Source organism: Corvus hawaiiensis, chromosome 17 (genome assembly GCF_020740725.1).
Source record: "Corvus hawaiiensis isolate bCorHaw1 chromosome 17, bCorHaw1.pri.cur, whole genome shotgun sequence".
NCBI classification, from domain to species: domain Eukaryota; kingdom Metazoa; phylum Chordata; class Aves; order Passeriformes; family Corvidae; genus Corvus; species Corvus hawaiiensis.
This window is the reverse complement of record NC_063229.1, coordinates 9,096,167-9,111,353: the sequence shown is the minus strand read 5'-3', so window position 1 is coordinate 9,111,353 and position 15,187 is coordinate 9,096,167. Positions and strand designations below refer to the sequence as shown.

At 46.3% G+C, this 15,187-nt stretch overlaps 1 protein-coding gene across 2 annotated transcripts; it reads left to right on the top strand.

The window, feature by feature from the left end:
* The first annotated feature begins 285 nt into the window (after positions 1-285).
* TPX2 (TPX2 microtubule nucleation factor) lies at positions 286-14,360 on the top strand. Of its 2 annotated transcripts, none has more exons than XM_048321637.1 (17): positions 286-382; positions 5,205-5,349; positions 5,613-5,738; positions 5,923-6,031; positions 6,578-6,709; positions 7,384-7,506; positions 7,944-8,077; positions 8,386-8,543; positions 8,961-9,132; positions 9,263-9,401; positions 9,845-10,061; positions 10,280-10,378; positions 11,036-11,212; positions 11,333-11,479; positions 12,030-12,141; positions 12,817-12,983; positions 13,433-14,360. In XM_048321637.1, the coding sequence occupies exons 2-17, from the start codon at positions 5,247-5,249 to the stop codon at positions 13,541-13,543; spliced, it is 2,226 nt and encodes a 741-aa protein (XP_048177594.1). In that variant the 5' UTR covers positions 286-382; positions 5,205-5,246; the 3' UTR covers positions 13,544-14,360. The 2 variants fall into 2 exon arrangements, with proteins under 2 accessions (XP_048177594.1, XP_048177593.1); XM_048321636.1 differs by having other exon boundaries at positions 12,796-12,983.
* Positions 14,361-15,187: the final 827 nt, after the last annotated feature.

Below are 15,187 nucleotides of genomic sequence, written 5' to 3'. Positions count from 1 at the left end.
GCCGCCTCAGCTGACACTGGCCCTGGGGACCCGCCCGCCGGCCGCTGATAGGCCATCCAGAACGACACTCAGAGTATCGCCTTTCCCGATTGGCCCAGTGTGTCCCGTAGTGCGTTATGTGAGTTGTGGTTCGGTTCTCGCCCGGTCATTGTGGCGCTGTCCGAGCACACAATTACTACATTTCCCATCAGGCTTTGCAGGGAGAGCGCAACTGCGTTGCGCGGGGTCTGCTTATCCGGGTCCCCAGGCGGCCCGGCCAATCAGCGCGCGCTAAGGGCGTGAGCCGGGCGTTGATTGGTGGGTTCGGACGGCCGAGCCCTGTTTGAAATCCGTTAACGGCGGCAGCAGAGCGGCCGCGCGGGGTGGCGGCGGCGCTGCCGAGGTGAGTCTGGGGGCTTCGGCCGGGCACTCCTGGCCTCGCCCTCCTTCCCCGACCCTCAGCCCTTCCCCACATCTGGTCGTTCGCTCTGGCCGTGGCTACGCGGCTGTTCTCTGAGCCCAGGTATTGGTAACGGAGCCGAGGTCTCGGCTGGGAGGCGGAAGGCGGCTCCGGCCGCTCAGCTTGTGGCCAGAGCCGTTGTCGCGGTGCTTGGCGGGCGGGCTCGTAACGGAGCCCTGGGGGCTGATTGCGAACCCGTCGTTCCTCGGGGGAACTGAGCCCGGGGCCCCCGGCCGGCAGCTGGAGGAGCCGTGGCGGGGGGTTCCCGCTCTCCGGGTGGGATCGCGGTACTGGAACGCCAGGCGTGTGCCTTACGGTGGGGTGGGTGCCTCGGGCGTGAAATAAAGTTTTAAGTCTTTAAACAATCGCGAAATGCGATAAAACTCTGTATTTCACGATGTAAATATCTGTTAATTCTCCTCAGGCCAAATCCTGCTTCCCGGGAAAAGGAGGGAAGCAAACCAGCGAAAACCTGGCCCAAGCAACAGAAAAAGCATTAGGGGAGCTATTTTTATTAGGATATTTTTTTTTAAAACTAAAGGACCTTCAACTTAATCTAACAGTTAGTTGAGGTTATACTAGCTAAAAATAATTTACTTTTCCTTGAACGTCTATTCTTAGAGTGTCCCATCTTCATGTCTTCTGAAACTTGTGGGATCTTTTTTAGGGAGCACGAGATGTCGGGGCTGTTTATTTTTGGGAATGGGGGCAGGTCTGGGCCGTTAGCAGAGCAAAGGCTGTGCTAGCACTTCACCCCTCCCTTGGCTGCCGCTGGTGGGGGGGGTCTGCGGAGTTCTCTGCGGGCTTATTTCTCACCTGGGGCGAGTTAAAGGCTTTTTCTCCCAGATTGAACATTAAATGATGGAACAGCAGTGTTCTGGGGGATGATGAATCCAGTGTTGATTTTGTACTGCAGAAAAGCTCCGCTGAACTTTGAGTAAGGGGCATGAGAAGAGGGAGAAGCTGTAGATGCAGAGTGTGTTGTAAGCGTTCACTTAACCCTGCTCAGGGAAAAGTAAGGGTGAAGGATGAGTTTCTGAAGCTGTTGGCATCATGCAGAGGGAGTTCCGGTGATGGCTTTGTGGTGGGATGGTTCTAACCAGGCTGTGGTGACAGGACTGTAGCTTCAGAGAGGGAGTTACAGCCCTTTCTAATGCTCCAACTTACATGTTAACCCCTGAAAAACATTCAGGAACTTTGTCTGGGTTATTATCCCAATAAAAGGAATGGAAAACTCTGGTTTGCAGGACAATAAAGAAGCTGCCAGGCTGAATTAAAGCTGCCTGGTTAATGCAGCATCCTGTGTTTAAGTGGCAGCTGGTGTTGAAGCCCAGCAGAAAGCCCTGGAATTGCTGGAGCGCATTCCCATGCAGCTGCCTCAGCCTTGGGGAAGCTCTTCTTGCTTATTCCTGGTTGCACGTCTTGGGTTTTGAGGCATGTGGATCAGATTGCTTTGTGTTTATCTGCTGATGTAGCTTAGAATAGCCTTCTTGTGTGTCTGCTGTTGTTTTTTCTGCTTTCTGATCCTGTTAGGATTTGCCATAAGTAACACCTGTAACTTGTGAAGCTCCAGTGCTGTGTCGTGATAAGGCATCATCTCCAGTTCACCAGGGCCTTATCTACATTGCAAGGTGGCAAGAAAGAGCATATCTCTCTGCCCTCCTTGGGATCCAGACTGGTTTGTGTTGGAAGGGACCTTGAAGCTCATCTTGTTCCAACCCCCCCATCATGGGCAGAGACACCTTCCACTGGACCCACCCTATCCAACCTGGCCTTCAACACTTCCAGGGATGGGGCAGCCACAGCTTCTCTGGGCAACCCTTGCCAGAGCCTTACCGCCCTCAGAGGGAAGGCTTTCTCCCTAATGTCCAATCTAAATCTCTCATATTTTAGTTTGAAGCTATTCCCACTTGTCATGTCACAACCTGTCTGTGTCCCTATCACTATCATTCTGTCCTTGCTACTCTTCCAAACTCAAACGCCTCCATTCTCTCTCCCTCTGACCTTGAGTTCTCATCTTGGAATGCTGCATCCTATCTCCCAACACCATGGCCTGTATGGCTGGGAGGCTCCTTTGTCTAGGCAGTGGGTGCTGTTGGCACAAAATTCACAACTACATCGAGAAAAAGATGCTGAACACATCTGTGATGGAATTGTGTTGGTATCTTAAAGCTAATTTGGATTAGAGTGAGGTGTGAAGTTATTCCAAAATACCTATTGCACTTGCTGTTGGATCAGTCTTATTCTGGGATAGGAATGCTTGTTCCAATTTAGTGTAATCCTTTTTCAAAGCTAACTAATCTAAACCATGCCAAGGCACTCTTCTGGAACGTGCCAAAGTGTAGTTACTCAAAAGAAACCTGATGTCCAGAGGAAGCCACTGCCTATTCCTCCAGGTGGATGTGGCTGTGCTGCTCTGGAGGCATATTTAGGTCAGTGAGAGAGCAGACCTAGAAAGAAAACTAAGGTTTTAATTAAGTAGTTCCTTTATAAAAGGAATTTGGGGTGTTTTTGCAAGCGAGAAGATCAGATCCTCCTTTCCTGCCCCAGCAGCTCTGCAAACCAGGTGAAAGCTGATCCTGCAGAACAGGGGTGAGGGCTCCCTGGCTGGCCTGCTGCAGACACCCGTGTCGACACAGGAGGTGATGAATGTGGGGGAGAGCAGGGTCATGCTTTAAATCCATGTAGGATTACAGCATGCCTGTAATCACGCTTGGGGAAATGCACGCAGTGCCTGCTAATTAGGGAACGTCCCTATTAATGAGGAAAAATTTCCACGCCTCCTTCCTGGTGGATGAATGCCGCGGTGGAGAGAAAGAATTTTGTATTGAGATAAATGTGGTTGTGCTGTCAAAATCACCACCGGGTGTTTTAAAATGCGTGCAGGGAGTGGGCAGCGGGTGTCGGGCTGTGCTTGGCAGAGCCTGTTGGGATTGCAGATGCCTTGTGGTGGGCACAGGAGCGATAAATCACCGCAGCATTCCTGGCTGATCCCTGTCCTAGCTGAGTCGGTGGGCGGAGGAGCGGGATGCCTTTCAGTGAACTGCAGCTTCACCGTCAATCCTGTTCTGGGCAGGACCTGGAGGATATGTAGGGATTTGAGAAGTGGATGCCATGAGTTCATCTGACTGAAATGGACTCTCTGGAGTTCAGTCATAATAACTTTTACCTCCCTGTTGTCTCTTTCAAGAAACAGAGTGTGAAACTGAGGCAATGATACAATCCTTTTGTTTTCCTGAGTATTCTCTTCTGTCTGGGATAGAGGGGAGAGAGAAGGGGTCAGCAATGACGTCAATGATGAGGGTGGTGACACTATGGAAGAATATGGACTCCACACAGTAAAAAGCTGGAAACTGCAGCAGTGTAGCAGTGGGCACAAGTAGCTGTGAAACATGATGCCCAGAGCTCTGCCTCTGACTGGAGAGGGTGAGGGGAGAATGCAGATGACGCATTTGATTTTTAAAAAAAGTCTAAAGTGTTGACAGAAATTCTATCTTGATTAAGGGCAGTAGGAAAGCATTTGATTCCAGCCGTGTCTCAAGCTCAGTTACAGTTGGTTTTGGCTCCAATTCTTCTGTTTGCCTTCTTTGGGCCCTACCTTGACATCTTCCCAGCTGTGTAGCTGGCGCTTCTCTGATGACATTTTTTCCTTTAACTATCACAGTTCTGCTCTGGGGAGCTAGAGGCTTCTTGGTGCACCCATCCTTGGGGGCCAGTGGTTGTGACCAGTGTGGTACCCCCTAAACCCTCTTTTGCTTTGCTCTTGACCATTCTGTTATTTATTGGGAAACACCATCTGGGTTTTGAACCATGTGTGGTCTGCCTAGACAGGTGGTTTAGGGCTGAGGCTCTGTGGATTAGGAATATGCTGCTTTGGAATTGCTTGGGTTCATAAAAGCAAAGTTCAGGTGATTTCCTTGGGGAGTGTTTTATAACATCCTTGCGAGCTTTGCCTCACAGCTGTTCAAGGCATCACAAAAGCACCTTTGCAAAAAAGGTTTTGTTGTAATTTCAGGGTTTATAACTTTGTCACTGGCTTTATTCCTGTTCCTGTTGAGTCTAATATCACCTGTTAACACAGGGACTCCTCTTGCTGTCAGTGCTTCATTAATTAGCTGCAGGGACTGTTTGACATGGGTCACAGTGCTCAGTTTGTTTATAGCCTGGCCAGCCTCAGGCTAGTGTTATGGAATGCAAGAGGCCTGACATTGCCCTCCTTCTGACTGTTTGCCCGGTAACAATGCTCTACAGAGCCCTCTTCCTGCTTTGAAAATCAATTTATTCGATAGAAGAGCAGCTTTGTGTCATTAGTTCTTGTTTATAGCCCTTCAGAGAGGGAGAGAGGCTGTGCATTGCGGTGCTCTAGAGTGAATCTCATCAGCTTTGTAAATCCTGTAAGGGTGAGACCTCTTCTTTGTGTGTGGTGAGGGAACAAAGTGCAAATCAATGGCTCTCTGGAAAAGCTTTATAATTTACTTCCTCTTAAAAAATACAATTCTATTTGTCTATATTTCTAATCCCTGTCAAAACTTGATCTTTCTGACAGTTTTGAACCTGCAAATCTCAACAGTGGTAAAGTCTCCTTAGCTTTGCAGATCAGCAGTAGAATAAAACTCTGCATGGCTCATGAGTTCTGCCCTAAGGTGTGAAGTGCAAGAAGGGGGGATGTACCAAAGGCTGTCCCAATGCCTGTCCCTAGAAACCCTGCAGAGGAAAAGAGGTGGGGGATGATTCCACTGATACCCTGTTGTCTCAATGTCTCTAGTGGTGCAGGCAGAGGATTCCTGGGGACAGTGTGGCTGTGAAGATGTCTAAGCCAGAATCCCGTTATTCTTTTGATGTCCCAAACATCTGCATCAACTTTGCAACTCTGAGTGAGGATGATGTATACAATGCAGACTCCTGGTTTGGTAAGTTGCTTCCAACTCCTTGAGTGGTTTCCTCATTGGATGACACCTTGGTGTGACCCTTGTTTTGGGCCTGGCTTCTGTGCCAATTAATCACACTGTTAACTGCATCATTAATCATGCATGGGGTTTCTTTTGTTCTGGTTTTTTTTTGCGTTTAAATTTTGTCATCTGTAACTTGACTTTGTTAACCTCATAATGATATTCTGGGGTATTGTTAACAGTTCCTAACAGTATGTATAGTGAAAGTCTTTCTCTCCTTACAGACCGAGAAGCCAATCTGGAGAATGTCCCTCCTGCAGAAAATCTGGCAAAGGCCTCACACAGCAGCCCTGCTTTTTCAAAGCCTGATGTTATTCTGTCTTCTGTCCCATCACAAGAAGTAGCAATGAGTAAGCTGGCGTGGTGTGGCAGGGAGGGGATAAATTTTACCGGCTTTTCGCTGGCCAAATGGAAAGGCCTCTTGTCTGGCTTTTGTGGGGCCATCTTCATAAACTGTTTTCTGCAAGGTATCATGTGGTTTTACTTGGTGTTGTTCTGTGTATGTAGATGAGCTGACACTTGCCCCTTTCTCAGGTGAAAGCAATGGTGAAGCAGAATGTGCCCAGGCCAAAGCAGTCTCTCAGAATATTGTTGGGTCCCTGGCAACCTGGACAGCTGCTGCCCCTGCAGAGGCCCCTCAGAGGTGAAATACTTGTGTTCAGTTTGTACAATGATTGATGATGGTGTAACTAAGCAGGTCCTTGCTCTCAGGATCTGCAGTTCTAGCTGTTCTTGGGGCATCCTGTGGGGCTGGAGTTCTCCAGTATGGAGATCGTGTATGGGGACACCTGATCTGCTGGCTAAGCTGGAGGGACAGTCTCCAGGGTGGAAATGTAATGCAGTGTCTCACATACTTCTCAAATGAGACTCGGCAGCACCAGGACCTTCTGGAATGTGAGGATATCTGAAACTGAGGTGGCTTATAAAGTTTCTTTGTTTATATCTGCCTGACTTGGGCAGAACTCACTCTGGATATGAATGCAAGGGGCTCTGCATGCTCATATATAGCAAAGAATATTTAGTTTATGGGTTGTTAAACTTTAATAAATCGTGCTGCATTTGGATTGTTGTGTTAAACGTAATTTGTATGGTGGAGTTAGGGGATACACTGACATAAAAAGTGTTATCCAGGTCAGGTGTCTCCTCAGATCTGTGGGAAAACTGACCTCTGCTTTCTGTTCTACTCTAGAGCGGGCAGGAGACTGGCTACAAAGCAGGGGAAAACTCAGCAGCGCAAGCAGCCGGGCAGAATCAAAGCAGAGAGAATTGCTAATGCCTCGGATAATAAGGAAGAGGTTCCACCCTTGAAGAAAATGAGAATGTATGTCATCCAAGTCCTTCTGTTTAGAGCTGGGAAAAGGAATACACAACTGTTCCTTTGGAAAGGGTTTCCACCTGGCTGAGAAGGTTCCTACAGGAAGGTTAGGGGGTGGTGGCTGGAACTGGTTGCTGATACTGGTTTCATAAACAAGAAATGGCTGTAAATGCTGAAGGAATTGCTCTGTTTGGAGGTAGAGATATGAATGAAACAAGCATGGGCTTCTTCACCTTCTTACTCCTTACTCAGTGTCTGTCAGTTAGCTTTAAATTTGTCTGAACTTATCCATCAGGAAGTCATCAGGCAGTCATTAGCTATGAAAGAGTCACAGCTAAAATATTTCTCAAATTAACTTAACCGCTGAAGTATCATATGGTGATAAGCTTGAGGTCAGGAAATTGAAGTGTGATCTTTGAAACACCACTGTACCTCAATGATCTACAGTATACCTCCCTTCTCCAAAAACTCAGTAATTAATCTTCCCTTCTGCAACCTTGGAGTACCAGGGAAAGCTGGATGGTCTATACCTGGGCCTGGGGTGAGGTAAGGCCAGCCTGGCATACCTTAGACCTCACCAGGTGTTGGGATGGTTATGCATGGTGGTGAGAACTGCAGGTGGTCATTTACTTAGAACACAGTTAATTCCAGGGGTTTGCCCTAACAACTTGTTTTCTTAGTTCTGGCAGCAGAGAGAAGGTGACAGAAGCATCCACAAAGACAGAGCCCCTGCAGGATTCTGACCTCTCCCCAGGGAGAGGGAAAAGCAAACTGACCATGCCCTCCACGCCAACAATGTTGAAGTACGTGGCTTTCTTGTGACTTGTCTGCTAATCACAGTTGATTTAGGTGACAGTCCTGGCTGTGTGTTTTCAGCTTCAACTTAGCATGTGATGGTATCACATTTAGTAAACACCGTGTCAAGGCAACAGTATTAGGATGAAATGCATTTCACCAGCTGAAGCTGTGCACAGGAAAGCTTTTGCTTTTCTTTTGAGGAAAAAGTTGTTCTTCCTAACGGATTGAGAATGAACACAGCAAATGGGTCTGCAGAATAGCAGCTAGCTGTGAGATTCCTTGAAAAAACAAAACCCAAGCAGATCTGTTCTAAAAAGGATGTTTTTACAACCTGTGATGCTCCTGCAGTGACGTTGGAGATAAGCATGTTCCTTGCACTAACATCATGCTAATAATCAGGGAAGCAGGAAGGCATATCTTAGTTTCTAATGTGCTTCTGCAGGAGGACCAAACGTTCTAGCAAGCAGAAGAGTACAGAGGAGCAGGAGCTGGAAAAGATGCAGCAGTTGCAGCAGGAGGTTATGGAGCTGCGGAAGAAGAATGAGGAGTATCTGAAAGCAGCTATTGCTGGAGCAGGTGGGCTGTGCCTGAATTGCAGAATGAAGCTGTGTTGGGTTCAGCTGGAGAGTGCTGCACAGAGCTGTGCAAGTACCTTTGAAAACAAGCATTCCAGACTTTGCAATAAATATTAGGAGCTCTTTACTGTAGATCAGCCCCTAAACTGCCTGGAAACAGGTGTGTTTGGGTTATGTCATGTTTTGAAAAGTTGAAGATGAGTTCTTTAAAACCTTACCTAGTTGTTAGAAATTAAATGCTATTTTTATTTCCATGAATCCTACCCCACACCAAGAGGCTTCCAGTCCTTACATGTGCTTTTCTTCTAGGACAACCCATGAAGAGACCTGCTGGTCAAGTAACGAAGCCAATTGATTTCCACTTCTGCACGGAGAATAGAATTAAACAGAATGTGGAAAGCCAGCCTGGGAATGAGTACAAGGAGCTGGATTTTGCAGCAGTACTGAGGAAGCATCCCCCTTCTCCGGTGAGAGCCAGAGTGTTGCCAGCACTCAGCTCACTGATTCTTGCCATCACCTCCCTGCTGCTTGTGCGATGCTTGGGCTGATGACCCACAGAGGGGTTACCACAGGAGAGGCAGGTGTTGTGCAAACCTGACTGCAAACTTCCTGTGTGTCTGTGTTGCCACAAGACTCCAAAGAAACCTTGTGGAAAAAGGAGCCCTTTAGTGTCAGATCTTCCAGTCATTCCACTTCATGCTTTAATCTGCTCGATACAGTTTCCCAATATAACTTGTGCATGTTCAGACTGTTAACACTTGTGCTTAATGTGAAGTGTTAACTTCTTTGCAGTGAGAGGAAGGGACAAATACTGTGCATCCATGGGGATAGGAAATGTCATCAAAGCCTCCTGGCCAATACTGACTGTGGTGTTCTGTCTCCAGGTGCGAATGCCGAAGGGGCCCACTGTCCCCAAACCTTTCAATCTGTCCCAGGGAAACAAAAGAAAACTTGAAGAAGCCACAACAGAGTATGTGTCCTTTGCTGAGCAGGTAGAAGCATTCCAAAAACGCACACCCCCTCGTTACCATTTGAGGAGCAGGAAATCTGAGGAAGGTGAGTGGTCCTGGCTGTGTCCACAGATGTGGTGGTAGAGCAAGAGATGCTTTGACTACTCTGAGCAAATGGCCTGTGTTTGTTGCAGGCCTTGCCATTAACTGCTGGTCTCTGTGACTTGAATTTGTAGGCTCAGTTTCAGGAAAGCCGGTGAAGGCTCGGATCACACACCCCAAAACACCAGTGCTCCGAACAAAGCACCGCTTGAGACCTGTCACCTGCAAAACTGCTGCAGAGTTAGAAGAGGAGGAGATAGAGAAAATTCAGCAGTAAGTAAAGGCTTACTCTAGTCCTCCAGGGGATGACTGTACCACACTGGAAATATTTTACAGATACCAAAATATCACTTCTCTGGAATACCCTTTTGTGTAAAAGAATGAGCATACACCATTGATATTCCTTTAGGGTGTTCATAATTCTTTAGCTCTGATTGTAGGGAAGTGAAATATAAACAATTAATTTTGAAGGAAGTGCTTTTAGGAGACCTGATCTTGGATTGAATACAGCTTCTGATGAGTAAAGTAAACCCAATATAGCAATGCAGCCTGCATGCACTTCAAAATTTGCCTGTAGGCAAAGGTTTGGATTTCTAGGAAAACAATCTGTAAGATTTTACTTATTAATCTTGCTGTTTTAAAGGCAAAGGAGGAATTGCTAACTACAGCTGTGCACTAATGTACAATTGGTGACTGTCTCTATTATTCCTGCATAGGTACAAATTCAAAGCACGAGAAGTCAATCACAAAATCTTTGAGAGTGGGCCGCTCCTGCCCAAGAAACCTGCTGTGAAGGAGCTCACCCAACCCATCGGCTTTCAGCTGGAAATAGAAAAAAGGATTCAGGAGCGTGAGAGTAAGAAGCAGCAGGAGGAAGAGCGCTTCGAATTCCATTCCAGGCCATGTCCCACAAAAATCCTGGAGGATGTTGTGGTAAGAAGTTTAATAACACCCAGGCTTGGAACTGGAGTGGCAATGAGCTTCAAAATGCTTGTAGCTATGTGGCATTATGTGTTTAATGATCTTAGTAAACAGTGTCTGTCATTAGGTAAGAACTGCAATGGCTATGTCCTGTGCTGTCACGTTGTTTCTCCTGTCCTGTGTTCTTGGCACTTGGCCTTGGGTAACTCCTTGCTGGCTCTTCTGAACAGGGTGTTCCAGAAAAGAAAGCACTTCCTGTTACAGTCCCCAAGTCTCCAGCCTTCACCTTGAAAAGCAGAACCCGTGTGTCTGGCAGAGAGGAAGAAAAGGTAACAATTGTGATGAGGCCGGAGCCAGGCCCAGGTCCCACTGTGGTGCCTGCCATGCTTCTGGATGTGGGTGGGATGCTCTGGGGCTGGAAGCCCCTTCCCTCTTGTGAGCAGTTCCTCCAGGGTTACCTTTGCCCGTGCCATTCACTTCAAGCAATCTGGTTATTGCTGCTCATTTTACAGAAACTGAATTATTTTTAAAAATAAAATAATTTAAATGCTAGGGTGCTGATAAGGGTTTCTGAGGTGTTGCTGCTATGAATGAGGGAAGTGGACTGCTTAGATTTCTCATCCTTCCCTATTCTGTTACTGAAGGCAGATATTGCACATGACCTTTCTTCTCTCTGAGGTGGGGAGCAGGATTTTGAAAGCTTCACACCTTTCTTCCTTTCCTTCTTGTCAAGAGGATATTAAATAATTACAGTCTAATTTGGATGAGTACTAGAATTGAGAGTGGCTTCAAAAAAGGAAGAACTGGGCCTGTGGTTCAGGCTGCCAGTAAATTGGTCCTTGTTGGATTCCTAATTTTTGCAGTGTCCACTGTTTGTGTGCCCCTTATTAAAGGAGTGCATTCAAAGCTCTTTGTGGCTTTGCTTGGCAGGAATTGCAGCCTATACAAAAGTAAAACATCAGATCCTAATGCTAATATCCCTGTAGGAAAAAGAGGAGGTGGCTGTGATCAAAGCTAATCCTATGCCACATTATGGAGTGCCCTTCAAACCCAAAATGCCAGAGCAGAGGCACGTGGAAGTTTGCCCCTTCTCTTTCGACGCCCGGGACAGAGAGCGACAAATACAAAAAGAGAAAAAAATAGAAGAACTACAAAAGGAAGAGGTAAGAATTAAAAGCTACCTTGGATTCCACTCCTTCAGTAAAAACAGTGTGGCAGGATTTGCTGTTGTCTATTAAACTTCCAAGGAAAGGACAAGAAATATTTTGAGTTGTTTATTTCAGGTGCCAAAGTTCAAAGCACTGCCTCTGCCTTACTTTGACCAAGTTAAACTGCCAGAAAAGAAGGTCAAAACCCCAACTCAGCCTGAGCCATTCCATCTGCAGGTGGATGAACGGGGAGCTGCCAAGCTCCAGAGCTGGAAACAGCAGGTAGGATGAAAAGGATAATAGGAATGACCAGACTTAAAGCAGCTGATGGGGTTGTGGTTGACTACAGAAAGTGTCCTGCTTGAACTGAATCAGTAGCTGAGTTTGAGCAACGATTTTTTCTGTACTTGGCATGAGACTTGGGCTGTGGGTTAAGGATTGGTCAATGGGGTTTTTTTTTATTTTTCTCACTTTGTGGTAAATGATGGGATTTACCACAACTGTACGAGCAGCTGTGGGTGTTTTCTAAGCAGCAGCTCTGTGCAGCTGAATCCCTTTGCTGACTATCTCCAGGAGTATATTGACACATAAATAATATACTGCTTTTCTCACAAGAAGTCTGCAGTGGACACCTGAAACTTTCTTCAGATTATTTTTGGCAAAGAAACTGTTGAGCAACAAGTGACACCACTTTTTGGCTTTAATAAATTTTCTATGGAAATGATTTGACTAAGTCAACATGGCTTTTCCAGTGTAGGGAGTGCTGGAGTCTGGGTCACGGGGAGATGGTCTCTTTCTGCCTGGCACTTGATGTGCTCTCTTCCTCTTGCAGCTTAAAGAAGACTTGAAAAGGCAGAAAGAGGCAGCCTGTTTTAAAGCTCGTCCCAACACAGTGATGTACCAGGAGCCTTTTGTGCCCAAAAAGGAGCATAAGATGTTATCAGGTAGAGTTATGAGTACTTGCTACACGGGCTTGGCTGATAGCTCAGAAATGATGCAATTAAGTGATGTTTTTTCTGGCTGTTGCCTCTTCTTCATCAGCACAGCCAATAGTGCCTTGCATTTAATCAACTAATTGCCTAACAGCTTGTGTCCCTTGGGAGCAGGGGGATTTCCTCTCCACCTCCCTGTCCTGCTCTAGCATGGCAGCTGTATTTAGCAGCTCTGCTGCAATTGGCAGATGATTGATGTGTGCCAGCTCAGGATAAGGGTACTGAGAATGTGAGGAGCTCCCTGCAGAGACAGCTGGCATTTCTGCAGCACTGTCACTCTTTCCCTCCCGTTTCTAATGAGATGAAGGCATCTACTGCTTGGGTAGGCTGAGATTTGTAGGGCATAAAACCAGCCAAAACCTTGTTTGTACTAACAATTGTGTGCTTGCTCCCTCCCATGAGAACACCCGTGACGGGGTGACGTCTGCATTAACACTGCTCACGTCTGGGAGTAAAGTTTTCTCTTTTCCTGAAGCCTGGAGGTATCTCCTAACCACCCTTGCCAAGGGGAAGCTCTCCAAAGGGAGGCTTCCATTGACACTAGTACTGCTCTGCTTTACCTGACTGTCTTTGAACCAATGTTATCTCCTCTATTTCTAAACTTAGAGAGCCTTTCTGGTTCTGTAGTTCCTGAAAGCTTTGAGCTGGCAACAGAAAGAAGAGCAAAAGAAAGGCAAGAATTTGAAAAGCGATTGGCAGACGCAGAAGCCTTAAGGGAGAGGTATGAGGAGCAGATCAGGCAGCAACAAGAGGAGCGTGAAAAGGAAGAAATTGCTAAGCTAAGACAAGAAATGGTAAGTGAGCTGTTTCTGAGCAAGGGTTGTAAAGTAACCCAGAGGAATGTGGGAATTATCCTTAAGGAGCTAGTGTCACTGTTGAGCTGTGCTCAAACTGCCTTTCCACGGTTCCCTTTTGCAAAACTGACGACTCACCAACTTCACAACTGGTTTAAAAAAACCAAACCTACAAAACTATGTAAACGAAGAAGGCAGCTGTTCTGAGATGGCTGAGTTTCGGAGCTGCATATGTGTAGTTATCAAAGCAGAATGATCTCAGTAAAACCTACAACCCCAACATGTGCTGTGCATTTTCCCAGTCCCTCACTCCAGTGCCCAGGGTGGTGTGGTGGTCTCAGGCAGATGCCTGCCTTCACCTCCTCCACAGCTCACCTGCAAATTTCAGCTTCATCATAACTGCAACCATTTGCTTTGTTTTGCCCTTGCTTATATTTATTTTTTCACAGGTTCACAAGGCAAACCCAATACGCAAATACCGCAGCCTGGAAGTGAAGCCCAGTGATCAGCCACTGACTATGCCAAAGTCTCCCAACTTCTCAGACAGATTCCGGTGCTGATGATGTGATAACAGGAGGGAGCATCCCTCTCCATTCCCTAGGTAGGAGAGAGGGAGCAGTTGTTTTTCCATGGCTGCTCAGTCTGAACTCTTATGTTTGGTTCTGTTGTTGTACTGAGTAGTTAAACTCCACCTGAGCCCATGACATCCCAGCAGTGCCTCCTGGCCTTGCTGCATATACAGACTGTGTTCTCTAGAGACTAAACTAAGTTTTGATATTGCATATGGATATTGTGTACCTAACTAAATAAAAACTCCTAATCTGCTCGCTGTCTCTGGCTAGTGGGCTGAAGCCCTTTCCTGCAGAAAAGTTTTCATTAAAGGCTGACCGCACAGATGTGTGCATCTGGCAGAGCTGCCTTGTGTTTGTACACTAAGGACTATTTTCAAGTGTCTGTTTTTTAGCCTTTTAGTCTGCATTAAGCTTGAATTGTGTTAAGTGATGTGAGGTTCCTTCAAGCCAGCGTAGCGCGGGTCTGGCCTTTCTTGTTAATGTTTAGATGACCACAAATATAAATCTTGCCCACGCTTTAAAGTAGTTCTCTGTGTCTATTAGAGCATTAAACCATCTTGCTGTTTTATAGCTGAAGTTATTCTATTTGGGGAACCATTTATCTGGCAAGTGACCTGCTGTAAGCTGCTGCCCCAGCTCCTGCCAGTGCAGGTCTTTTGGCTACAGAGCCATCAGCATCTCTGGCCAGTTTGGGCAGTGAGCAGAGCTAAATATAGCCCAAGTGCTCAAATGTGTTAGAGGACAAAACTGCTGGCATTGTGAAGAGTGGACACATCTAGATTAAAGTTTTAATAATTATTTCTTACTTAGTATTGTGCTCTGATTTTTTTACCTTTATATCTTGCTGAAACACATGTAAGCAGGGGTGCTTGCTACTGTACTGCTGTTTAGAAGAGAAGGGGGAAAAGGGCAACTGAGAATTAATTTGTCCTAACTGGACAAACTTTCTTGTTTGGTGGTTATGAAAAACATTTGATTTCATTTCTTCTGAATTTGTATACTGTTGAAGTACTCCCAGAGTGTGTAGCTTTTTGTTCAGATTTTTGGGTGAAAAAGAGAGTTCAAACTTGGTGTTAGACTCCAGCTAAGGGGATGGTTAGAGGTGCTGTCTCATTCTTGCCAAAGTACATCAAGCAATTGCTATTTTACCCTTAGATTGAGAGACGTAACAGTGAAAGAAAGTCCTTAGAGACCTAAATTCCAAGAAGAACATTTATTGTAGCCAAGGGATGATGTTTCTGCAGGAATTCTCCTAAAAAGTGTGATGCTCAAGAGTTGTCATTGCACAACAGCTGGGGTCTCTATGGGAGTGTTTCAAAGAGCATCAACCTAAAACTTTAGTGCTGGGATTAAAAGAGGAAAAGCCACCCCCACTTTGTGCAGTTAGTAACTGAGGAACTGGAGAATGAGAGGCTTGGGGGGAAGTATGTTGGCACTAAAGGATGAATGACCCTGTGGCAGTGTGGATTCTTGGAAATGGTGAGCTTGGATATGGCTCCTTTTTGCTCAAATTTCAGCTTTTCCTTCCCTTCTCTTGAGGATCTTTGTGTAGCTGTGGCAGAGCTTGGCCCAAAAGCTTGACCCAGTCTGTCTTCAGCCACGTTTTTCTGGCTTTGCTGATAGCCCTGTGTC

What these genes read in the sequence shown, in the direction of transcription:
- TPX2 (XM_048321636.1), top strand. Translation starts at nt 5,247, where the DNA reads ATGTCTAAGCCAGAATCCCGTTATTCTTTTGATGTCCCAAACATCTGC. An exon ending in GAGCAGGAAATCTGAGGAAG is followed by an intron (nt 9,133 to 9,262) that starts GTGAGTGGTCCT and finishes TTGAATTTGTAG; the next exon opens with GCTCAGTTTCAGGAAAGCCG. An exon ending in AAGAACTACAAAAGGAAGAG is followed by an intron (nt 11,213 to 11,332) that starts GTAAGAATTAAA and finishes TGTTTATTTCAG; the next exon opens with GTGCCAAAGTTCAAAGCACT.